The sequence below is a fragment of the Megalops cyprinoides genome, chromosome 12 (assembly GCF_013368585.1).
Source record: "Megalops cyprinoides isolate fMegCyp1 chromosome 12, fMegCyp1.pri, whole genome shotgun sequence".
NCBI classification, from domain to species: Eukaryota; Metazoa; Chordata; class Actinopteri; order Elopiformes; family Megalopidae; genus Megalops; species Megalops cyprinoides.
In genome coordinates this window covers 35,858,290-35,884,464 of record NC_050594.1, presented here as the reverse complement: position 1 = coordinate 35,884,464, position 26,175 = coordinate 35,858,290, and the positions used below count along the sequence as shown (strand labels likewise).

The following is a 26,175-nucleotide window of genomic DNA, read 5'->3' as shown; positions in this document are numbered from 1 at the left end:
ATCTAAATTGGTTATGAGTACAATTACACATGAATGATTTCAATGTTTTATCATTAGTTATCCTTGTTTAATTTTCAAATCTGTTATGGATTTTATTAACACAACTCTCCTTGTACCCTCTGTAATCCTGATTTTGTGTTCAACATTTGATGAGTGGAGGCAAATGATGCCTCAGTCCCTGTGATAGTCACCAAATAGTGAGAACTGCATATTACTTTTACACTGGAGACGAACCAGGTGAACTGCTAGAGCTCATACTCCCTCCCATAATGGAGATTCTGTGTGCTCCAATTGTTTTTGGTCAGGTGGAGGGCATCAGCAATATCCGTTAAAGGATTATAAAGCTTTAATGAGGAGCTTTAAATCGATTTACAGTTACATTATGCATAAAACTGTTTGTGTCTGCATTCTTGCGAGGGTGCCTTGTGACGGCCCACCTGGTTAATGATTGAATGTTAGCTTGCACCTCCGGACAGACTGTGCTAGCTGGGGCAGAGCAGGGCTCACTGTCAGGGCTTTACTTATCTGCTGTCATCTCCACCCAGGTCAGTGACAGGGAGAAGCAGGCTGCTTTGGCTGGAGCTACAGCATAGCATTGTGAAATGTATGCTTTAAGCAGACTGCACAATGATTCCTCCACCTAGCCAAAATGCAGTCACGTCGAATTCAGAATTTTATCACAGTCAGATTAAGAAGTCATTTAGGAGCCTTTTTAACAGAAGTATGTTTCTGGTTAGGTGTATACAAGATATAATTAACTAAATAGCATTAGTCAAACCGTGTGTTAAATTAGCAGATTTCTCAAAAATGTATTTAATGTACCAACCTGTGGGGAAAATTTGTTATATTAATTTGCCCTGTATTTTACACGAAAGACCACTTTTCTGTTTAAAAGTTCCCAATGCTTTTGCAAATTTCTTCTCAGTTTTATAAAGCCAGAAACCAGCTCCCAGACATTGCTCGGTCAAAGTGTTTTGGAAGCACTCATTGCAGATCTGCCTAAAGGTAAGAGATTTAAGGGATTTAGATCCGTACAAAGCACAGATTAACTGTAATGTTTCTGATACCTGCCTCTCCATATTATTAGGCTCTTGTTGATCAGAGCGGCTTCGCTCTCCTTTATCAGGCACTGCGAGCTGCTTTATGTGTGGGCTGTCTTTCATGTGAGGAGGTAAAATACAAAACACACTATATTATGCAGTAGAATTTTCATTTAAATTTTTTTATAACTGAGCATATATTTAAGAATGTGATGACAACATTTCTGTGCTGTTGACTTTTCATCTATAGAACAGTATGTTTATTGTTTGAAATGAAGTTCAAATGAGGAATGCTTTGTTGTACCTCCAGTCTGTACATTCATGCTTCTGTCCTTTGGACTGACCAAATAAGGACTAGCTGTGTGTTTGGTCATCGGATATATGGGGACGCATGGTGTCTCATCTTCCCATGGTTAAGAGTTTGGCCACCTAAAAGACCAAGATCTCGAAAAGTGCACTGCTGTTTACCCACTTGCTGTTGTCCAAGCACTGTTCAGCGCGATACATAAACATTTATTTACATGTGTAAATCACCTCTGGTCATGGTGTTAGTCTTTCATCTAATAACTTTACCTAGGCCGTAATGATATGGCAAAGCCTGTATTTAGATAAACTGGTTGGAATGACAATGAGAGATAAACAGAATATTTACCCACCCTTCACCAAGCGCTGCTGATATGTAAATTTATTCAGCTCCTCTGCACAAATATACATTTGGGCTGTTGCTTAAACACTCCAATCCCTGCTAGCCAAACAGTTTTTAATGACGCCCGCACGATTATTAATGGGTGACATTTGACGAAAGCCATGTGAAAGGGCTATCAATGGGAGTGTGAGGGAGTCCAGAAAGAGACGTTCCCTGTGCGAGGATGTCTTCCTCCCAGTGCCTTGCCTGTTCCACCATTAACGCCCAAGTCAAAAAGCGCCTCTCCTTGCCGCCGGCTCTCTCAGGTGATTTTGTTCGTTAGCTGAAAGGAGAGCCTTCCCCGGCTTTTCCCACAGGTAATAGGCTGTCTACCATCAGATTAAACACCGGCCTCCATGTTTGTGAGGGAAATGGCGCTTTAAACACACACACTTGGAGGCAGTTCACTTTGTGAGGGGCGGCCAAAAAGATCAAAGTAGTAACCAAGTTTAGGTACAATGTGTCTAAAAAGTCTCATATCTGCTGTGCAACAAAGGGGTTATATAAGTGTGTTTGGCGTTATTATTCATGGTTGAATTTGGTGTTTGCATTGGTGAGTCTTACGGGGAATACTAATAACTGTCTCCAACAATCCAGAGAGTCAAGCCCTAGCAACAAAGCTGTGAGGCAGACCTCCCTGATCTGTAGTTCAAAACCTGACCTTTCACTAAATAATTGTCACTGCTAAGCTGGATCTTTTGGACGTTGTGGTGGCAGTGTTCAGGGCCCCAGCATTAGATTGCATTTATTAACGCAAATAACTCCCTGCGTTTTAAAAAGCGTTTGAAGCAGCAATACTCTTTAACTCGCCCTTGTTTGAATTCAACTCCATTTGAATTGCCTTGATGTTGAAGCGATTCATCTGATTTTTCTTAATGTATATTTTATAATGACAGGGTGGATGGCTAATTGTCCATGCAGCACTTGAACCCAGGGGTTTAACTGTAAACCACCTCCTATGATAAGGAGAAATTAAATCATGGATTCACAGCACAAGGAAAAGAACAGACAAGAACATCATAGCCACCAATTTCATGTATAAGTGCCTCTTTAATTTAAACTTTGATGTTTGTTTTATCTGATGCTTACGCTACTTGCATGTTACTGTTTATGCAATAATAATTGTTTGTTGCCTGCATCTAATTGGATTAGTATGAAGCCTTTGACTGGCCTGATTTTTTTTTTTTTAAGATGGAGGCGTAAGAAAGAGAGCCAAAAATGTGTCTGGTCTAAGTCAGGGTCTTGCAAAGACCTCAGTAAGCATGCCAAGGAGATGGGCCCAAGTGTTTGACTCTTGCCTGGAGACTCTCTGGCCAGGCTCTTAACAGAAACATTGACAGAGAACGTTTGTTTTTCCTGCGCTCAGCCAATCGAAAGGTCTGCCTTCCCTCCTGAAACATGCCCAGCTTTACTTTACTGAAGAGGATTAGAAACAGAAAATGGACATTTGACACGCTAATATTTCATTAGCCTTTTTCTCTGGATTTTTTTCCCACTGAATTTACAGAAGCAAATGTCAAGGGTAGAGAATATGCTACACATTACCGATATCCGGCACAGTTGATTTTCAAATTTCCTGCACTTATTCCTTACTTATGTCTTTCTATCTTTTGTTCATAAACCACCTTAATTGTCATTACACAAGAATTCATTTATGTGAATTAATGTATGTGATTTAATGTATTAAATGATTGGATGGAGAATGATTGATTTCTGAAGTGGGTAAGAGGAGAGCAAGAAAGAAATAAAACAGGCAAAATGCCCCCCCCCCCCCCCCCCCCCCCCCCCATGAGCATGAAAGCCATGCTTTGAGTTCTCAGACCACAACTCCCCCCCCTTTTGGGGTCCTGACCCAGTCTGGCTCTTTTGTTCCAGGGTGCACGGTTTCCCAGTGTACCTGGCACACTGAGCACAGAGCAGCCGACTCTCTCCTACAATTGACAGTAAGGCAGCAGGCCACAATGATGGAAGAGGATGCAGGAGCAGCATGCAAGGGACACCTCGTCCCGTCCCAGGACCATGAGCCCATGCCAGCCAGGTGAGGTCCATCTCCAGGGTGGGCTCACATGAAGGACATCTGAGTGTCCCATCACAAGGCCCTGAGCACTATCACATGAGAAAGTAACTCTCGGGATTACACCAAACGTTCATAATGAAATGACCTGGGTGGAAATTTTGTCTTTGTGTGTCATTGGTACTTTCAACCAAAAGCATTCCCAAGGGTTATTTTTTGATATCTCATCAGGTTTTTCCAGAAAACCAGTTTAATTTCAAGTGCCAGTGTAAGGCAACAAAAAAATATTAAATAAAGTAATTACTGACTAAGCAGCATAGCATAGTGGTCAGGAGCAGGGTTTGTAACTGAAAGGTTACTGGTTTGTTTCCTGCTGGGGCACCTCTGCTGTACCCTTTCGCAAGGTACTTGCCTCAGTAAATATCAAGCTGTGTAAATAGATAACATGGAAAAATTAAAAACCTTTGTAAGTTGCTCTGGATAAGAGTGTCTGCTTAATGGCAATAATGTATGCAATGAATTTTCCTGCAAAGGCCCTGAGATGCTCAGCATGTCTGCTTGTCTCTCTGTTGGCTGGTTACACTGCCCCACTTCACACTGGACCAGATGTGCCCTCTGAACCTGAAGACATGCAGCTAGAGTTTTGAGTCATGACGAAATTAACATGCCAAACAGAGTTCAAGCATGTAAGGTAGCATGTTAAATAGCTTCTCTGTCTGTATTTGCTTTGCCGAAGCTTGCTGATCAGTCTCCTGGAGGTGTCAGTGGCAGTGCAGTGTGCTTTGCGCCCCTTGTTGTGAGATAGCATTGAGTTGACCTTTAAAAGCTCAAGGTGTCAATAACTACTGTGTTCCAGTCGTGTCAGGGTTCACATGGATAGCCTGCACAGTACATTGATCTAAAGTAAAGATCTGTGATGCATTGATTGGGTAGGGCCTTGATCTGTGTCTGCGCAGGGATGCGCTGCCATCTCACATGCACATGTTTTGGTGCCTTTGTCCATGTCTATGTTCTTGGTAATGGCATTTCTATGGTTCCAATGCCTCACTGTCTCTGGAGAGGAGTTGATATCACATAGCCTGGCATCAGAAAAAGGCTGCTGGCAGCAATATAAGGAATAGCATTCTTAGTTGCACTTTAATAAGAACTGAATCAAATTCCTGGCTACAACAGAGGAAGTAATTTACCAGGTAATACATTGCGGTAATACCTCAATATTACCTTAAAGGTCAATTGTATGATTTGCCTAATATTACAAAGTAAATAAAGCAGTGTGATACGCTGCAGGGTCTGAGATTGTGTCCCTTGTGTATTTGATAATTGAGTGTCTGTTCTTTGAAGACAAGGCTCTGCTTTATTTGTGTCACCCTTCCCTGGGTTTAATATAGAAGCTGTCTAATTGAGCTTTTGTCTTTACTTGAAGCAGCATACAGGAGGACCAAGGTAATGCTAATGCAAGCAGCTCCTTGAACTCTGCGAAGCAGCCGTCAGTCCTGGAGAAGGAGAAGAACATTGCCTTCCTGTTGAAAGAGTTGGATTCCCTCCGAGACCTCAATAAGAAGGTAAATGTTGAGGCAGACTCCGCGGTTGCTGTGGGCATGACCAGTCAAGGTGCCCTGTTCTCGACTTGTGGCCAGAGTTTGAGTTGAGTACCTCATGAAGCACAGCTGTGAAAATAGCATTATTTGAAAGCCACTGTAAACTGCATGGTGTAAACTGCATCAGGTGTGCTGATGCTACTTCTATCAAAGTAGCATGTTTGTGTAGGACCACTGGCTAAGTCATTGTCTGCCCTTCACTATGGCTTGTTTAGTGACCTTTGATCTTTTATGAGGCATACAAACTCTCAATGACAAATGCAATGGAGTCATCAGCATTGTCAGAAAAGTTACTGATGAAGAGAATAAATCAAACAGCTATAGTATCACAGTGCATTGGACACTGTAAGCACAACCCAGCAGAGAGCACAGCAGTGGTCTGTGGTTTTGTGGTTCATCTACTTGGTAGACACCTTAACAAATTAAAATTCTTAGTTTACCCCATACCCATAAATTAACCCATGTACACAATTGGTTTGTTTTTATTGGTTGTAGTGGGATAAAGTACTTTGCTCAAGGGTACAACAGCAACACCATATAATGCCTACATTCCAACATGGCATTGACAAAAAAGAGCTGTGACTTTACCTGCAAATTCCAGGTAACATTAGAGGCACATTAGAGCTTTGAACAGACCTACTTTTCCCTGTACCCTCTCCATTGGTCTGCACTGTAGCCAATTGAATGGAGCACCAGAGTTTTCATGCCTCCATTTCCCCCTCAGTAAGCACAGGCTCAGTACAGTCACTGAGGCTTTCCCATGTTTCCTCTCTGCTTCCTGTAGGGGGCACTGTGGCTGTCCTTTTGCTGTTGTGAGCTTTAATCTCTACATTAGGGATCGTTTACTGTATGAGTTGGAGCTGGCAGTTCCCTGTTTCTGTTCTCGGCTGCTTCTGTTTTGATTCATTCACCCTGAAGTGTAAAAACTCACAAACAGCTACAGCAGTCTGTCGCAGCAAACTGGGGCATACCTCTAGTGGACTGATCTAATGTATGGACAACATTTACTTTTAATTTGAATGGTCAAGCATAGCGAGTACTGCTTCTACATTTAAATGCTTTCCTTCCCCCAGATATCCCCTTTCCTGTTTCTAGCCAACCAATACCAATAAGAGAAGCTGGACTAACCAGTCCCTGCTCATCTGTAACTTTCTGAGTAACTCTCTTTATTCATGAAATAACATCATCTTTAAAATATTTAACTGTGTTACCTTCTATTTTTAAGGAACAATCCTGTCCTTGGATAAAAAAGCGTCAGCACTTAAGCCAGTTATAATCTTACACAAGGCTTAAAATTCACCAAATGTTCTGTGGAAAAAAAGATGTTTTGGAAGATGCATCGACAGATTACCGCATGGGCAAAGTGGGCACATGCCCAGGGCCCTGGAGCCAATGGGGGCCCTTGGCTTTAAGATTTATTATTATCTTTTTTTTAATGTGTAAGTGTGGCAGAGCTGAAGTGAGTGGCTCGTGTGAGTCCTGCATAAAGCCTGTGGGGTAGTGGGTACCAGGTAGCTGAGCGGTTGCAGTGGTTACGTCACTCCCTGAGACCTGGTCAACTAGCGTTGCTGCTGACAAGTAGAAATTTGTCTTTAGCTCTACTGGCAACGACGCTGGCCGTAAGGGGTTAGCAGTGAGCAGTGAGAACCCAAGTTCGAAACTCGCTCGCGTGCCAGCCCACATAACCTAAAACACACAATGCAGTCTACACCTGTTACATAAACTATTTTTATTTTTAAAATATTGGAGTAAATGTGGAATAAAAGTCTGGGAGTTGGACTTTGACGAATTGATCAATGGCTTCTCTTCAAAGAAGGCCAGAAGAAAGCCGGTGGTTTAGGTAGGATATTTTTCACTGTGGTTTTATTTAAATTAAGTGTGTGTTTGGCTCCTAAAGATGTATATACTGTGCTGTACATGGCATGTATAGAACAAAACAGACCGAAAATGGCAGTAATTTTTACATGTCAAAATACCGAATATAATTTTAATACATGCTATGTGGCTGTGGGTTGCCCTGTGCTATTGTGCGAACAAACTATGTGTGCTTGGGGAGGGCACACACAGTGTGCGAGTACTATTTGCGTTTTTGGTAGGGGCCTGTGGTGAGTTTGTATCCAGGGCCTGTGGTCATGATAATCCGTCCATGGGAAGATGGGCTGAACGCGGCCAGCCCCCACCTATATGGCTTGGGTCTGGTCACTGTGTGGTGCATGCTTAAAAGGTATTGCACACTTTTGTTTTTCAAACACTGCAGTCTTTTCTCAGAGGCTGAATGCTTTCAGAGACCAGGGAGGGCTGGGTAGCCAGCCTGATGCTGTGCTGAAGGCACTGGGGCTTTTAACCAGAACATTAAAGGTTCAAGCCCCAGGAGGGGCACTGATCTCTAATTTGACAAACTTGAATTGAGTTGGATCAGTAAATAGATTAAAATGTAAAACGAAAAATACATAATATGTAAACAGCGAGGTACTCCAGCCAAGATGAGGACATCTGCAAAGACATTAGACAGTGGACTTTAGCTGATCTTCCCAGGCCACTGTCCCTTGTATCAGTGTTTCTATAGAGCATAGCCTTTTCCCCTGTGGACCACTGAAATGAATATAATTGATGTCCTGGATTTACAAGTAGCTGTAACTCCTGACAGAAAGATAGGAACATGTCCTGAGAATGTGTTTTTGCTGGCAGTGTTTTGGGAGCAGCCCCAAAGACTCAGCTTGGAGCATGTTTTCAAAGCACAGCATGGAGAGAAGGAGACTAGAGGTTAAATCTATCATTTGGAGCTTGTAAAATATCACTCCCAGAAAGATTTGCTGGGGAGTTCTTCTTTTTATAGGGCTTGAGATTGTGGGGCTGCTAGGCCCATGGTGCAGTTTTATGGTGCTGAATAATGCCTGAATAAGCTTTCATATTGTCTGCAGTGGATGAAGGGTTTTCCCAGGACTGCCGAGACGTAGTGAACTAGCTAGTGAACTGTTAGGGAAACACGTTTGTGATTTACTAGTGGTGAGCAGCAGGTGCATGGCCATTGCATCTTTGTTTGACATGTGCTTGTATGGCTCACCCTGATGAGCTCACCGCTCCCTGTGTTTGTCGCACACTAGCTTCAGGACAAGCTGGCGCTGAAGGAGAGGGAGCTGGAGGCCAAGGTGATGAACACTGAGCTGCAGGAGAGGGAGCTGGAGGCCAGAGCCTGCGAAAAGGCTGGAGGTAAGAGGGTGAGGAGTGCAGGTATGAATGTGCAGATCACATCAGTTATGAAGAAGCTGGAGGCCAGAGCAGGAGGAGGGCATGACTTGCTGTGAGAGAAATATGGAGGAGAAACAGTACATTATGAAAGAAGCATATGGAGGAGACAGGCGTAGGGTGTGAGGGGGTAGGTCAAGAAGAGGAAAGAGGAAATATTAGGATGTAGGTTAGGAAGAAGAGGGAGGAAGCTGACCTCAACCGCAGACTGTACTCAGTGTGTCTGGGTGTGCCAGGGCGTCCTGACAAGTGTGACTGTTTTGTGGCGTGCCCTCACACACACCACCTTTGTTTACCCAAGGAGGAGAGTGGCCGCAGGCCATCATTATGTATGTATTTTTGCGGCTGGAGGGCAGTGGCTGGCAGATCCTGGTGCTACAGTGCCCGTAAGCATGTTGCCTGTGTGCTGTGTGCTCTCCCTCTGCAGATTAAACACAGAGAGAGCTCATGCTCAGCCTGCATCCAGCCCATCAGACCCACTGTTTCCCTCTTTGTGTTCAAGGCCTAACCAGTCTAACCAGTCCTTTGGGCTTGCTGTGCAAGACAAATCGGAGAGATGATTTACTTTGCCTGTCTATGAAATGTAGTATTTTAGTGAATAGCTACTGGAATAATTACGTGCCTGCATGGGTCACACAAACTGCAACAGGGGAGGTAATTATGGGTTTCTCTTTCCACCTTCAAAGCAACTGCAGGACCATCTGCACCGTGTTACTGCCAATGCATGTAATTGATAATAACTCCCATCAATAGTTAGGAAAATGCCTCACTGACCGCTGGTGCTTCCTCATTTGCAGACCATATACACAGGTTATCCATCAAAGTGCAGAATCCTTAAACCATGTGGCAAACACTGTGGATGTGCATGCTGTTTACACTGAAGGTTATAGGGTCGTTGGTGACAAGCAGAAAAAAACCCTTTTCCTTTTTCACAGAAGACAGGGTGCAAGGTCAACAAAGCTCATGATTCCCAACCCCTGGTCTTGGCTGCGGAGGCCCCTGGCTACCCATTTTATTTGCCTCTGGCAGTTTTTAGCAGTTATCTTACGTAGCAATCCAAGCGTTAACGCAGTAATAATCAATGCACTGCATCAAGTGTTCCACGGCAAATTGTAACAGGTATGGTAAGCTTGTTTAAGAGGGGAGATATCCAAATAATATGGTAAACACATCAATTTGTTTTACCTACAATCTGAGTATCTTATTGCATTAGCTTACATAGTAACTAATCATGTTTGTTAATGTAATTTAAGTGCTGTCAACCTTTGCTGAACAAATATTGAAATTATGTTCAAGGAAAGAGAATTCCTTTTTAATTACTTTTTGGTAAAAGATCTCTCTTCCTCCTAATAATTAAAAAAACCTGATATATATGTAGGGAATGCAATTAGCAAGCAAATTGTCCATTTAATAAAAAATGATACATATATTTGCCATCCTCATTTTAATATGCATGGTTTCAGGGAGTGGGTGTTTAATGAGAAAATTCCAACGAAAATGCAATATTGTTTTTTTTTTTTTTTTTTTTTTTACTGAACTTTGTACCAGCTTACTGTGAGACTCTGTGTTTATCATTAAACCACCTCACTGAGAGAGGAGGTGTTCAGTGTTGCTGGCCTTTTGGTGCAGTTTAGTAACAGAAGATGATCTGTGGCAGTCTCAGGGTCTCATGGGTTTCCTGCACGCAGTAGGGCATCCTGATATCTTTGACTTTGGGAAGTTTTCACCATGCTGTGTTCAAGAAGAAATCCCATTCTACCCCTCTCTCCTTTCTCTCTCCATCCCCACTGATCTCTGATCAGTGCATAGCATGCTTGCATGCGGTGATGAAGTGCAGAAGAATATAGCCCTTGTCTTGCCAGCATGCCCCTTTACCTGCTGTGTGTGAACACTGCAGACCTTTGCATGGTGGCAGGACAGCTCCAGCTGTGGCCTTCCCTCATTACAGGTCAGCGTAAGGTAGTGCATTCAGCAAGTACACATACAGTATACCACGAATAATTGAACAAATACTTGTATACCACAAATAATTCAACAAATACTCATATACCATGAATAATTCAACAAGTACTCATATACCACAAAGAATTCAACAAATACTCATATACCACAAAGAATTCAACAAATACTAATGTGCCATGAATAATTCAACAATTGTACTAACATACTACAAACAATTCAACAAATAGTCCTGCACCATGAATAATTCAATAAATGCTCTTATACTAGGAATAATTCTACAAATACTTAAATACTATAAATGATTTAACAGGTGCTACAGATACTTCAACAAGTATTCCTATACTATGAATAATTAAACAAACACTTGTGTACTACCTCACGGCACTGACCTGGAGCCAGGGAAGACGGCAGCTGCAGATAAATCCAAATTGCTGTTGTCAGGTGTCAAACTACATACTCAGTATGAAGGCTTTGGGAGTGGTAAATTGTAATCAGGTAGCAGATTGCAGTTCTGATTTCACCTGCGCCTATGATACCAATCAGACTTTGAGAAGCATTCTTAAAACAGTGTTTATAAAATTGTGATGTTATTACAAGCTTATACGTCCGATAGCTATTAGCTGGGCAAAATAAAACAATTTTCATTCGGATTGCTGACTGAAGTACCTTACTTATTTTCTGTTCTTTATTGCCAAATGCACAGGGATGTGTCGGACCACTACAGAGACCCTCACCACGAAATGAGTTTCACTTGTTAATACTCATGCCGCCCTGTTTCTGCAGCAATAACTGTCAGCCAGGGGAGCTTAACCGTTATTGTACTGCAGGCAGCTGTGGATTCAGCAGCCTGGTGCTTTTATTAACCACGCTGGGTTTTTTTAACCCCTCTCTCCCTCAGCTCTGGTGCAGGAGATCTATAAAGCACAGAGGGAGCGAGACCAGGCCGTGATGGCCCGACTGAGGCTTGCCAACGAGGAGCGCGACGAGGCCCTCCTCCGGGCCAAGAGGCTGCAGCAAGCGTCCGCAGAGTATGTAGCTCCACTGCATTGGCCCACTCCTCGCCAGGGCCCCCACTTCCCACACCAGAGGGGCTATGAGAAGTCTGGAGAAGAGTTTAAGGCTGGGGGCAGGGGGGGTTGTGGGGGACCGAGTGAGGGACAAGTGAAAGGATTTCGTTTGCTTTCCCTCTTGCAGGATCTCAGGATAAACTCTGTTAATTCACAAGGGTTTTTTTTTTTTTTTTTTCTTCTGCTGTGATTTGCGGGGCAAGCTTGGTCGCCTCCCATCACTTAGGAGACTGAGCTTTGTTGTGCAGGCCAGCAGACAAGGTGAATGAATGGAACAGGGGCAAGGAGGGGTCCAATATCGACTGGTTTGGGAATAAATCAGAGGGGTGTGACATTTCATAAAAGAGTCCCCTCGCCCTTAGTACAAGGTTGTCAGTCAAGAGTTGCACTGTATAGGAAATCAATCAAGTCCTTTAGCCCACTAGATATTTACCACCCTGTCTGAACAGGCCTAATTAATGTGATTTTTTTTTTTTTTTTTTTTTTTTTTAGGGGGGCGGGTGGTGGTGGGTGCTGTTAAGCACAAGGACCTTTAAAATGAAAGCTGAATTGTCTGCCCCCGAAAGGGTAGCAGGCAATATTTGCCAGTGCAGTTTAGAAGTAATTACATTTCTACTTAAGGGAATATAACTTTCTGTCAGAAGCAAATCTATATTTCAGTAAGCCTCTGTTTGTTGAAATGATCACCACTCCATAAAAACTCAGATATTAGAACAAAAACCCTGTTCTGTCTTTTTCTTCCTCCACAAAAAAATATAAATGACTAAGCAGTTGAGATTGATTTGGCGTGAAAATTCACAACAAAAATGATACAGCCGTGTTCAAATTCCAGGATGTTTCTCCCTTTTTTAATCAATTGTTATTACTTTATTTGATTGCTTCAGTTTTGATGAGGTTATTTATCTGAGAACAAACGCATCGCTGTACTGTTGGTAGTGGGCATTAAAATGCATTTGGGTTTGGTCAAGTAAATGCCAAATTACTTAAAAATCTCATTAAAGAAAACATCCCCTCATTTTCCTCCTTCTGCCTCTTCCAGCTTTCCTCTTAAAAAAACGGTAATTGATATATGCAAAACCTATTATCTTTTGGGGAATATGGAAAAGCATGTTCTAAACCTTTATTTTCTAAGGTCACTGCTTGGGCCCTCTGTGATTGAGTATGTGCGTTTATAATGGGAGGTGATCCTTGTAATGCCTTTGTAAATGAGATCAGTTGGGTTTTTTTCTGTGGGAGGACTGTGGAAATGGGACGTGCTGGTGCACTTAAAGGAGATGGACACTGGTGGGGAGAAAGAACACACACTTTAGGATTGAGCAGAATTTCACACTGCCTGAACAGTAAAGAAATTTGGAGCAGAGGCAACCGTGCTAATAGAGAAATGCGAATTTGATCAGTTCAAAAATGGAACTGTGAATGTTACACGACCCATTAATGTGCTTTGGGGGGAAAGAAAATCCAGTGACATATCACTATTTGGGAGATGTAGCTGTGTCAATAGGAGGAAAAGAAAATTGGCAGGATTTTTAATAAAGCTTTTTTAATAAAGCTGTTTTTCTCAAATGGACTGTGGTGGCTTTCTGCTCTCAGGGACTGAAACATAGCTCTTTTTATGTGTGAAATGAATCACCATATGACTTTATTTGCAAACAAGAAACACGATGGGTAAATCAGTTCTGATCAGAGGAACTGAGAGATTTAGGATATATGAGGACTCTGTCCAGACAAGCCTTTGGCTCACTGCAGTCCTTAACCCAAGTGTGTCCTTTGTGTCCAAAGTGTCTTCACTTTGTAAACAATGGTGTTGCATTTAGAATGCATTATCCTTAGAGTGTGAGGCAAAATTAAAATGTACAGATTCATCATCTCCCTATTGGAGTTGTGTGACTCCTGCAGATTGTGCTTTTCTTCAACAGCCCAGCTGTACTAAGCAACACAAACATTTAATGATACCCCTGAACTTTACTGTAAAGTTGTTCACACTCTCCAATTATTTTCTATTCATCCTTTCCCAATAAAAGCTCAACTATCCACTAGTGTGTAACTGGAGAAAACAGTGATGTCACAGGAAGGGTCTCTCTGCCATTATTAAGCATGCCTAAAATGCTGTCCATTACAGACTGTATTTTATACATGAACAAGGTGGCCTTAATGTCAGGTTGCTTGTACACTCCAAAAGCAGTGCACTGTATGACAAATGAAAAATATTTTGATAGGCTGGTTCCCTTGGAAGTTGTGAAGTTATTGCAATTGTCTTCCTCCTTCTGAAGGCACCCAGTGCCAAGAGCGCACAAATGGCTGTCGTGGACTCTCTCCCCTCAGCTCCAGCCATATGAACAATTGATCCCAGTAGTCATATATAGCAGTAAACATTAATAACTTAACAGTCCCCTGTCAATGGAGAATATACGGGGCATTATTGGAGAATAATGGCTGAGGCAGGTAGCTCTTTTAATATGTCGAGCTGTTGTGATCCACTCTGAAGACCAGCAGAATGCAATTACAGCGGGTGGTGGTAGATTTGGGAAGTGATCTCATTTTGCTGTGCTAAGGAAAGGCAACTGATGGAGACGTCTATGTCCCTTTTCTTCCCTCTCTAGGCTGGAGAATATTAACCCAGAGGAGAATGACATGGTAAGCCTTTACCTTCGGAGATATCCTGCTATCTCCATGACTCCCACCTCCACCTGTTTTACCAGAATGTCTACAGTGAGAGCGGGGTTTGATGAGAAACAAAGAAAGATTAGACATGTCATTTTTGCGTAGTCAAGATTAAGTTGTAATCCCATTTGGAAATGAAGAAAAGAAACAGATTAAATATTCATTGGTTAAACAGATTTAACAGTCATTGGTTATTACACCGCAATTGATGAGTGCGGTTTCACTTGTGACAGTCCAATCACACAATCGGGATTAAAGGTCATGCAGATTTAGTTGTAGTTTTGCATTTTACACTCAAGCACGGACCACTAGCATCTGTGGCGATCCCGTTGTACTAAGTGGCATATACTTTGGGTCAGGACTTGGAGGAGCTTCTGAACCGGATCAACGATGCGGACTCAGCCATAGGCGTGGAGCGTAGTGGTGCTGTGATTGTGGACCGCCTCCAGAAGGCCCGCGAGCGTCGGAAGAAGATCACTGCCGAGGAGATGAACGCTGTCATTGAGGAGAGGGATGCCGCGCTTGCCAGGGTGGGCACCGAGCACTGTGTCACTTGCAGAACACTGCATCATTTACTGAGCACTGCATAGTCTGCTTAGCACGACACTGCTCACTGAACACCACATAATGTACTGAGAACTGTATAGTCTGCCAAATGCCACACAGCTTGCGAAATACAAGACTGACCACCACACTGAACACCCCTCTGAGCCTGCCAGGGTGCATGTCATGCTACCCGCTGACCACACGTGGAATATCACGCTGTTTCACCCTAGTGGGTACTGCATACCGTTGTATGCACTGAACACTACAGTATTTGTCAGGCCTGGTCATGAAAAACAGAGCCCCTCTGTAAGCCCCACTTTGGGAGAGCCAGGGTGGTCACTGAACACTGAACGGGGTGCAGTTCAGTGTTCATCCTGTCCACCCAGCCAGTGAGGACAGGAAAGGGTCAATCCCGAACGGGAACTGGAGTAAACACATCACACACTTTTGTTGTGTACCGAGCTATAAACCTTTGTACTTCTCAAACCAGAGACATCTTCTTAAATATTGACCATCTTTCCTTTTCTTACGTGTAAGATGCCTTCATCTTATCAGTCTATTAAGCCTTGTACTCTATGTAGTCAATCTTAAATCATTTATTACATTACAGAGCAAACAGGCCACTACTCACCTTCCGTGTGAGCAACAAATATTGCTGCATAACCTCAAATATTTGATGGATCTTTCTTGTATGCATATTTTCAATCGAATGAAAACAAACAGCCAGCCAAATATTGACACCCAGATATTGTACTTCATCACAGAGTTCAAAAGTGGACTAGTATTTGCCTAGATATCTTTGTTGGTAAACAACCCCTATATTACTTTATGACTGTCTGAGTCTCGTTTACACCTACTGTTATTTGAAAAAAGTGCAGTCAACTACACACTGATAATCATATGGTTACTCTGTTTTTCTATCCTACAGGTGCTGTTGCTGTAGTCAGTGTACCTCTCCCAGATCCTCTAGGGGTCATGTGTTCATTTTGGTGCACCCAATAGAAATGAATTTGACTCTTGCATTTTATATCCTGGCTGCTTATCTGAGTGTCTGGTTTTGAAGTAGTAATTTTTCACTATTTACCTGTATTAATTGTTAGTATCAATGAGATGTTGGTATAATAAAATCAGGTCTTGAAACTGTAGAGCAAATTTAGCCTGCCAGACTAAACTTCCAAGTATTTTTCTAGTTTTTAATTGTTCCACCCTAAGACTGCCCTGGTCTTTGAGGTTTGATATCTGGATTGAGCAGAGGTGGTCATAGTGCTAATGTAAGTCTTATGATGTGAAGGAAGGTTGCAGACCAGTTTCTGTGCATACTGCAGCAGCAGATGTAGTGACTGTTTTACTCATAGCAGTGGATCAAGAAGTAGTCACTGTGGCCGCCCTGTATGCACAGATTGGTAAAATATCCATGTTGGAAAAATCAGATTCAGTTAATATCCATGAAGTGACTGAAGGTGATACAGAAGTGATTACTGTGCCATCTGTATTTGATTCACTCCAGTGTAAGGAGTGTAGTTTCTGTTTTAATCCTTGTTTTGTGTTAAGATCTCTTTTATTGAATATTCTTCTTGTTTTCACCAACTGCAGCAAAGCATTGTAGTGCTGTAGCACCAGAGCACTCTGATCTTTGCATCTGACTGTGTAGAGATTACACATGTGCAATGCTGTATCACTTGCCATATTTCTTCAAACAGAAATTAAAAACACACATTAAGTAGAAAACAATGGCATCTGATAACTGGTAATCTTGTTAACGAATGGTGGATTAATTAATACAATGGGCTGTTAGAGTGACATTGCCGGATGGCACGCTGTTGCCAGAGTGCGGCAGGAATGTCAATGGTAAGCGGGTCTTTTGCAAAACAAACACGGGCACGCAGGACAAACAACCAAACGTGTGCTTTGCCTAATACAGCGGGGTAGGAGGCGCAGGGTCCAGGTATAAATTCCCTTTGTCTGAGTTTGCGCTTCCCGCGCCTGGATTTGTGAGGATGTTTGTCCTGGGATCCATCCTGTTGTCGTCCCTGCGGGTGGGAGGTGGGCAGGGTGCCTGCCTGCCTGCTTCAAAATATCTGCTCTGGTCCAAATGGAATGAGAAGGCCAGCGTTAGCCATGGGGAGAAGAGAGGAGGCGCAGCACGCACGGGGTCCAGCGGACATAGACGGCTCACTGCTCTGGAGCGGTGCCGCCACAGAGGGGAGCAGGAACAGGCCAGTTTCTTTCATTTTGCTACACCATCAGCATGAAAGTAGCGATGGGCCACTGGAGGACGCCCCTCTACAGAGACGTCTCCAGCCTTGTCTAGGCCTGCTAGCTCTGGTGAGGCTGGCTGTTGAAGTGACGGACACCGCAGAGCAGACTCTGAGGATTGCTGACCAAGCTCCCCAAAGCCCGCTGTTCATGCTCACCCCATATGCAGTGGGCCAGCCCCTCATACAGGTCCACATGCAGTGTGTTTACATCTGTCTTTTTCCAGTTGCCTGCTCCTGCATGGCAGACCAGATTGTTCTGCAGCTCAAGCCTTGTACCCATGTCATGGCTGTGAGTGCCATCTCCTCCAGCTCCAGTCCTAATCATAGTCTCTCCCTGTAAGCCCAGACCCATTTCACTCTTCCTTCAGAAACAGCTCCATTGCTAATCACAGCCTTTCTCTGTAAGCCCAGACCCATTTCACTCTCCTTCAGAACCAGCACAGCGAGTGGTGTTCACCATAGTACCCTTAGTGTACCTGTGCTGCCTGAATTTGGGATACGTGGTTGTAGTAGCTGGACTGCTGTAGCCTGGTCTCTGATCCTCCTCAGCAGAACTCTACCTGGAAGAGGTGATAATAGCAGGATAAATGCTGATAAAATACAGCCAATGCCATTTTATCACATTGTAGGAAGGTAAAAGTGTAAAGAGATATTTATACTTTTTTGTTACATCATTTTCTTTAATCACATACATCTATCCTTCTGATTATGCTACTTATGTTACTCAAAAATTGAAATTGCAGTTAGGTTCACTATTGGTGGTATATTGAAATGTCCTTGGGAAGACTGAAACAATTCCAGTGCTGTTTCCAAGTTTCTGAACATGCAGGGCTGTAATCACTGCAACAATCATGGAGATAAGGAAGCACTGAAGCAGCCACTACTCACCAAATATTATGTGCAGATAGTACAGAAATGGAAAGGCTAATTTGCCACTCAGCGACGTGGGGGGTCAGGACTGTTTCTAAGGACAACATCTGCTTTATTAGGAAGTACCACAAAATGCTGCAGTTAAGGCTAACCCCTGCAATCGTGCAAGCTGCCAGCGGACCATGGGGTTGAGTGCTCGCTATCACAGGAGATCAACCCCTGGCCACCTGGCATTATGGACAGCCAGGGCCTGACTCCCAGGCAAAACCATGCCACTTTCATAAAGGCCCAAAGCCTGTCGTCGGGGCAATTTTGAAAGTATGTCGCAAGTCTGGGGCCTAATCCCTCAGAGACGGGGATCCGACTGCACTCCATCCTGAAGGCTCTCTGCCTCCCCCCATCGCTCCCTGTATCCCTCTCCTCATCTCGGAGGGATTATCCTGCAGTGTGCCGCGGAGGGCCGGCACAGCCATACCGCTGGGGGGAATATGAGAAGCAGGGATGAGTGCCGGGAGGAATAAATCTCCTCTTCCTCCTCATTAAAACAAGCCCGGAACGTGAAAATTATTTTTCTTGTCCCCTGTCTCTGTTCCCAGGTATCGGGCAGTTGTGCTCGCCAGCTTGTGCGGCATGGATTGGCTGTGATTTTTTTTTTTTTTTTTTTGAACTCTCCTGTGAGGTTGAGGAGATCTCTCTCTTGAAGGACCTGAGTGATTTGTCATGATTCATGGTCCATAAAATTTTTTTTCCGCCGCCCTTCAGTCCTCTGTGCAAATGTGGGCCTCAGAAAAGCTCCACCTGAGTAATGGGTCTGTGTTTGTGGCCCGTTTGTTTCCACTGCTGCTATTTTTGAAACAGGGCCCACAAGTGTCCGACAAGTACGTGAAGAGGCTCACTACGATTTAAATACATTCTCTCAAGTGCTTCCAAACATCTGTTGCCTGAAAGCCATAAGTCATCCTGACACTAAAGAGGAGCTTTGTATTTTGTCTGGACGGGTGCGCTATTATTTTAGTCTGCAGAGGAAGAGGAGTGGAGCTGGGTCCCAGGCTGGTCCCAGGCTTGTTTGTCGGCTGGATGGGGAGAATGTAGGGACCGGTCAGTGAGTAGGAATGGTTTACATTCTTGCCCAGTGTCCTTTGGTCTTGGAATGTGCTCATGGGGAAGAGCACATATGGGCTGGTATAAAACACTGCACTTACAATAACACCCAGCTTCACACCATGGCGACATGAGACTTTGTGTGTGTGTATGCGTATGTGTGTATGTGTCTGCGTGCATTTATACATGCTGGCAGGTGCATGTGCATTTGAGTGTCTGTCCACTCTCTAAAGTCTCTATGGAAAAACATGCTGTCCCTTAGCCTTTTGCTGGATTCATAATTTTCTCTAGGTCTGTAGGTCTTTCTGTTTGGGCACTTTTAAATATGTTCATGTCTGTCATATCATTCAATCAATCAATCAGTCAGCATATTTGAAAATCCTAATGGTCACATTGCATTTTTAATTTATAGGCAAAAGCCTTTCTTGCTTTTCTTTTGCTGAATCTAGTGCGGCTTACATGTCCACACGTTATCCATGGATACAGTTTGTAACTGAGGAAATCCATGTTAAGTAGCTTGCACACTGGTATATCAGCTGCATTACACCTTGGATTCAAGCCTGCAACCTACTGGTTACAGGTCCCTGTCCATTGCACCACACTGCCACTCTGCTATGTAGACATGGAAATGAACAAACAGTGGAAAGAAAAAAAATGTCAGTTTTTATGAAAAAACTGGCAGTTTTCTTAAAATTGAATTTTATAGCTAAAATCACTCGCACCCATGCTCGACAAGATCTATACTGAACCAATTTGCATGAGCACCTCATCTTTCAATGGCAGGTGATCTTTTTTTAAAATAACATAAATTCTGTCATTTAGGGAGCAAAACATTTCTGCTGATGAGCTCTCCTTTTTTCTTCCTTTATAAATGGTGAGTGGGCTCCTGTTTGCTGCAGTCGCTGCTGTAAGGTGGAGGAGGCAGAGGGGGGTGGTGGGCATGCATTTGGAGTGCTCATCCCAGGTTCTCATGGCAGGGGCCAACTCCGCGTTAATGTATTCAAAGTAATTCCTTCTCCTACCCTCCCACTGCAGTGCCGGCGCCTGGAGCAGGATCTTCATCACGCGAAGGAGAGGAGCCAGACTTCAGCAAACAGCACGAGACAGCTGACTGGGGAAAACAATCAGGAGCACACTTGGAAGGTAAACCTCCCCGCGCTTAGGATCCAGTCAAATTAAGGTTACGAGCAGCGGGTTACCTTCTGTGGCACTAACAGAATATATCATCTGTGTACATTGCTGGGTGGGTGCGGTGGGGGTGGGGGGGTGGCGTTGCGTTTGCCAACAACACTGTCTTTAAACATGGCCTCTTCTGCTCTTTTCTCTTATGAAAAACTCCCAAACCTATACACGCACCCACTGCCTGTCCTTTAGGGAAAAAAAGAGAGGAATGGTATTGCAGTTTGTTTCCCTCTCCCTGCTTTGTTTATGTAGTGCTTTAATGAGGTGTGTGACAGGGAGCTGTGATATTTGCTCAAATGTGGCCACTGCTTGCCCTGGCCCTTGTTACTGCGATTTGCTGCTGTTGAGCTGTTGACCGAGGGTATTGGTGACCACACATTTGAGGGGATTGAAATTAGAGCGACGACAGCAGACCATAATGCTGCTCAGCCTCTCCGAAGTGAGGTGCAGGGTAAACAGGCGCCTGTTTGATTTCCAGCATTTATCTGATCAACCTGGGCCCCCTTTGCTTAATGTAGAGCATTGTATGGAGCAGAGCAAGTAGACCACACAAAGACAGGACTTAGCAGGGCAGGGGCTGGGTCCTTAACAAGTTACACCGAGTGCTTTGAATGGTTAGAGTTCATTGGAGGGTGAAGAAATAAATGTTGGGAGATTTTAAGAGAAATTCTCGCTGTTTATTGGCCAGGCCTGATGGTTGGATGGAGATGGTATCCAGTAGGTGTGCAGTGTGCTTAATGTTAATTTAGCTGCCTTTTCCAGCTGGCGCAAACAACACTGGCTGTTGGCTCTCTGTGTTGTGGTGGCAGCACATGCAGAAGGACACCTGTTTGGCTGTTTCAGGTAATCCATGTTGCGAGCCATCCTGTGGCCACATGGCCCCTTCACACTCACGTTCAGCTCTAATTCTAACTAATTCACAGCCATCCTCCCTTCCTTCAGCCTCAGATGACTAAAAACTAGATGACTGAAGAGCCATGCCTGATTGGTTGCCACCTTTGCCATAAGTTGTGTCTCTAATTTGCACATGCTTGTTTTTGAACCTACACTTCCATCAAACAGGCACTGTGGTGTCTTAATTGTAGATGATGGGTGGAGCTAGCTGCCGGGCCACAGCCTCTGAGGGGTGTTTCCAGCATGTATGTCAGCGTGTGCATGTGCCTTATATATGCGTTTGTATGGCCTTTGATGCCTGAGCTCCTTCATTTCCAGCAGCAGAGACTGGCTTTTGGGTGTGCATCTTGTGCTGTTTGGCTGCAAAAGGAGGAAAGGAACAATTGCAAACGGCAGCACTGGGGCTGTATGCAGTGGATGAAATGCTTCAATCAGAATCAGTTGCTTTTACAGGAGCCCCTGAAAATAAATAAGATGTTTTTTAGAGCTGACAATTAGCTGGTTTATGGTGAGGAAAACACGGGTGGTTATTAGACGCGATCCCAATTGCTGCTGAAAGTGATCACATGGGGCAGGTGGTGCCCAGTCCGAGAAAGGGAGTCCAGTCTGCCCCCAGGCTTTACAAAGGCTACCTCTTATTTGTGCACTTCTTTATTTCTTAGCAGGTTCCATCAGTGGCTTATTAAGAAATATATTAAATTTTGTTATTAATGTAGCACTTGGTTTTCCTATAAATCCCCTTAATTATAGATTGACTCCTGGGATTACAGAGCTGAGTTTTTAATTTAAAATGAAATGGGAACAGCTGTCGTAAAATTAGTCGACAGTGCCAGGAACAGATCCTCAAAACAATTTGAAAGTGAACAGGGCCGCACTCACGGATGGGAGTTTTTATTTTAAAGAAGCCAAATAAGATCAGGGAGAGGAGTTTGGTCTTAACAGGATTAAAAACGGAGAGAAGCTGTAAAATCAGAAAAGAAAAATCCTGCCCTGTTAACTCAAAAGTTCTGCTTTTTTATATTTTTATTTTTTATGTACTATATATATGCCCCTTAAACTGAATCACTTCATTTGCTCAGATTATTCTTTGATCCATGAGATTTAGAACCATATTTAACTTTTCTTTCACTGTTTGCCACTCTCAGCCATAGCCTGGCTTTGTTCAGGACTCAACACATTTCTTGCAGTCTTGTTTTTCCCCATTAAGAGAAGCGGCTGATGTCCGTGCATTCAAATATATGTGAAATTGACTAGGGCCAGGAGTATTCTACACTTACCCCTCTTTGATCATTTTCTTACTGTCGTAATTAATTACATCAGTGGTCTTCCACAGACCACATCATTTACCTTTGTGTGGTCTGCTTAACCAAGGACCCAGGCAGCTGTGCGCACAGCCAGAGACACGGGCAGCAGCAAGAAAGCCAGGGCATGCCTCCCACTTGCCCCCCGCTTGCCCTCACTGTGCCTCATGCGCCATTGGTTGTGTTTGATTTGTGAGCACCAGTAAAGCCCCGTTTGGTAATCATTTTGAAAGGACACTCAGCAAACAGATACTCAGGTCCGTTTTGCCAAGGGGAAAATGTGTGGCTTTCTGAGGCTCTGAACAGACAGTGCCCCGGGGGCGAGGATGAGGATTCGGCACGGTCGGGACCATCTGAACTGGCCTGTCATGGTGTCGGCCCCAGCCCTGAAGCACCTGTGTTTGCTCTCCAGCTTTGCTCTGAGGGAGCAAGCGTACAGCACCCCCACCTAACGCAGTTAATCATTACTGCTGCTTCCTCTTCCCTCAATCTATGCATTTTAGCTGCATCCTCTCAGCACCCAATAGCGAGGTGATCTTCTCTAACTGTGTGGCAATTGCTGCTCGAGCTGACAGCTCATCATTAGCACAGAGTGAAGCAGAAGTGAAAGTCTCCTATCCTGGTGGAATTTGATACGGTATGCTTCTAGCATTGTACAACCCTTTGTGAAACATTTGGACACAAGCATACGTATGCACTAGTCTTGTTTAACATGTTAATACAAAAGCAGATATTATACAATAGTAAGAGCTCTGCAGTACAGCGGCTATAATTAACAAACTTTTGCATACCCCTCATTGTTTAGAATTGGTGTGCACTGTTTCTCTGTAATCCACACTGTGCTGTGGAACTGTGTGTAAATCCCTGTATTAAATCACAAAAACAGCTTTTTTAAATTCATGTAATGTTCAGTGTAGTACTGTTCACCCTCTGTCTTGTAACTGAATTGGTTGTAATAGTCCAAACCGAGCTGTCTCTGATCGTCTGATTGAAGTGTAGTTATAATGTAGTAGCATAATGACTGAAACGTCACCTGCCTCCGTAAAAATCTTCTTATACGTGCAGCACGATTAAATGAAAATCGATGCGTTGCATAATCGATAAATTTATGAGGTATGTGAGAGGGCTGTGTGTCACCACGCCCAAAACGACTCCAAATAAGCCACAAAGTAAGTACACTCATGAACTCCATTGTGCTGTGTGAGAGCACTTTTCTTCAACACAAAAAGTCGCATCATGATGACATAAGAGTGTTCGGGCCCGGAACGTTAAGTGCAATGTGAGCGCAGGCCAGTGGGGGAGTGGAGAGGGGGGATAATCATACTCGGGCACGGCACAAGGCAACCGGGCCTAGTGTGAGTACGCCATTACTTACAGCTTCAATGACTTGCCAGTGTGTTTATGGACAACAGTTTGAGTTTACATTTTGACAATAAGTATTTGTTAAACTTCATGTGTGTATACGGTACAATGTCAGTCAAAGCTGTAATCTGTGGTGACAATCGTGTTGTGATTCTTGTTATGACTGAGGGTGAATATAGTATTACTTAAAATGATACTTAAGTTACTACTAGATACTAATAACACATGACATTGTGTACCAGCACAGAGCCGTAGTGAATACAGCTAACATTCATTATGGTAATCAACTAAAGCCTTATTCACCACCACAAGCTGCTCTGCTCCTGATCCAGGTGTGGGCGGCCATTCCCACCATCCTTGTCTGTGCCAACCCCCTGGCAGCCTGCATTGCCAGGCTGACCGGAGCAACGGAGGGTTGCACGAAATACATACATGCACATGTACACATGAATTTATAGGCTGCTCTGTGTAATCAGGTCTCCAATGACCTCATTGTGTTAGTACTGTTGGCACTCATACTAGAGAAACTAATTGTACTGGTGTCACTATTGCCTAATGATTGACTGCTTGGATAAAAAGAAACTTAAATTGCTCAGTTATTTGTAAATATATTCCTTTATATATTATTTTATAGAGATTTTTTTCTAGACTGCCCTATAACATGTTTAACTTTTTATATGAATGTATTTAGTTAAGTGAGGAAACTAAACTGGTTTGCACATTGAAGGTCATGACTCTCCTTCACTGGTAGAAAATGAGAATACCACATGACCATCAAGCTGGGATTCCTGAAAATCACTTGAAAGCTCTTTATAAAGAGGCAGTAAAAAACAGAGATAGATTAGCCGTGCTTATCAATGAATTTCCCTCCCAGACTGCACTGTCGGTTCTTCTTCGTGGGGTGGGAGCTCGCCTGGCATCTGTCAGCATTATATTGTAATTAATTGCCTTCTGTTTGAAGTTGGGGATTCTTATCCGGCTATCTCAGGTTCTCTTCCCTGCCTCATTCCTCCCTCAGTAAAACATTAACACGGGGGCGTTACCTGTTACCACAGCAACTGTGGTGTATGGCGTGTTTCCAGGTGAGCTGATGGCTGCTCGGCATTCAGGACTGAGCGTGTCCCTGTTGTTGGAATATTCATGTATACACATGATTAACGAATTTCTGGACAGAGTGAATAGGGACTTGTGCCTAAATTTAACATTAGTTAAACCATAGCATATACACAGTTTACTAACAACACCTTTAAATTTGAATTTGTACTTGTAACACAAATTCCACTCCATATTTCAGGATGGTTGCACAGGTAATTGGGTTGCATGACGCACAGCACGATGGTAGCTGAAAGAGAGTGATTAATTAATTGCTGTAGTGGTAATGAAACAATTACACAATTTAACCCCAGGACTGCTGACTGTGTTGAGAAAAGGCTGTTTACTGTGTGGATATTAGCAAAGTGTCTCACAGGTTCAGTTTTTTTGTTGGTCCTAAAATGAATGATTAGTGAATTAACAGAAAATGCATTAATACCCAAACTATCAATTGGTATTTTACTTCAGTAGGCTGGAAATGTTCAGTATTTGCAGATCAATGGCGATATTGTAGTATATGTTTTAGATGATGATCAATGCAAGTTCTGAAGTGTTATAACAAGAAATACAGTATCTGTAAATCTATAACACTATATATGCTTTGGTGTTGAAAGGTTTGCAAGATGCAATCCTGTGCAAGTGTTCTGTTGCAGGATTAGCATGGGAGTAATAGAGTAAACAGCTCAGAACACTCATCTGTCAGTTTGGAAATATCAGACATCAACAATTTTACAGTTTGGGCACTCCAAATTAAAAAAAAAGCTCACAAGAAAGGTCAGTGTGTATCTTTTCTGAGAGGAAGTCATCAGAAAGGGTTAACAGGCTCCACTTTGTCAACTTAATTTTGCTAATATTATGATGAATGCTGATAAATGCATGTGATTAAAAGGAAACAGGCTTTGAAGCTCACCCCACCTCCCTGTTGGAGAAAAGTACATATTGATTTAAGAGGTTAACCTCTTTTTGATGTTCTCATTGGCTTGGGAGGCCCGCTCACCAGTAGTTAGACTGATCCTAAAACACAAGAGCACTCTGAAAGCAATGGTGTGGGTGCCATTTGTGCACCTAGTTTATTATACGTTTGGGTTTGCAACACTATTCACTATACACTATTGCACTATTCATATCAAAGAATAGGGAAAAAAGACATAGATTGGGGTAAAGGCTGATATAGACTGCCATTTTATCCAGACGTATACCTGCATGTCATGTTGCTTCGAGGCACAATAATCTGCATAATCTCCATCTCTTTGAGGGCTCAATGCTTGATAACAGCCCCATTAACATGAGACTGTG

General features: G+C 43.3%; 1 protein-coding gene across 3 annotated transcripts in view; it reads left to right on the top strand.

The window, feature by feature from the left end:
* The window catches only part of mipol1 (mirror-image polydactyly 1), a 79,508-nt gene that overhangs the window by 25,768 nt on the left and 27,565 nt on the right, over positions 1-26,175 (top strand). For 2 of the 3 annotated variants that reach the window (XM_036542545.1, XM_036542544.1), the window contains exons 4-11: positions 926-1,005; positions 3,601-3,763; positions 5,163-5,301; positions 8,442-8,547; positions 11,444-11,573; positions 14,213-14,246; positions 14,633-14,803; positions 20,084-20,191. In XM_036542545.1, the coding sequence (XP_036398438.1) occupies positions 926-1,005; positions 3,601-3,763; positions 5,163-5,301; positions 8,442-8,547; positions 11,444-11,573; positions 14,213-14,246; positions 14,633-14,803; positions 20,084-20,191 (931 nt within the window). Of the gene's footprint in view, positions 1-526; positions 546-925; positions 1,006-3,600; positions 3,764-5,162; positions 5,302-8,441; positions 8,548-11,443; positions 11,574-14,212; positions 14,247-14,632; positions 14,804-20,083; positions 20,192-26,175 lie in introns of those variants that run through there. The other variant, XM_036542546.1, reaches the window with a different exon arrangement.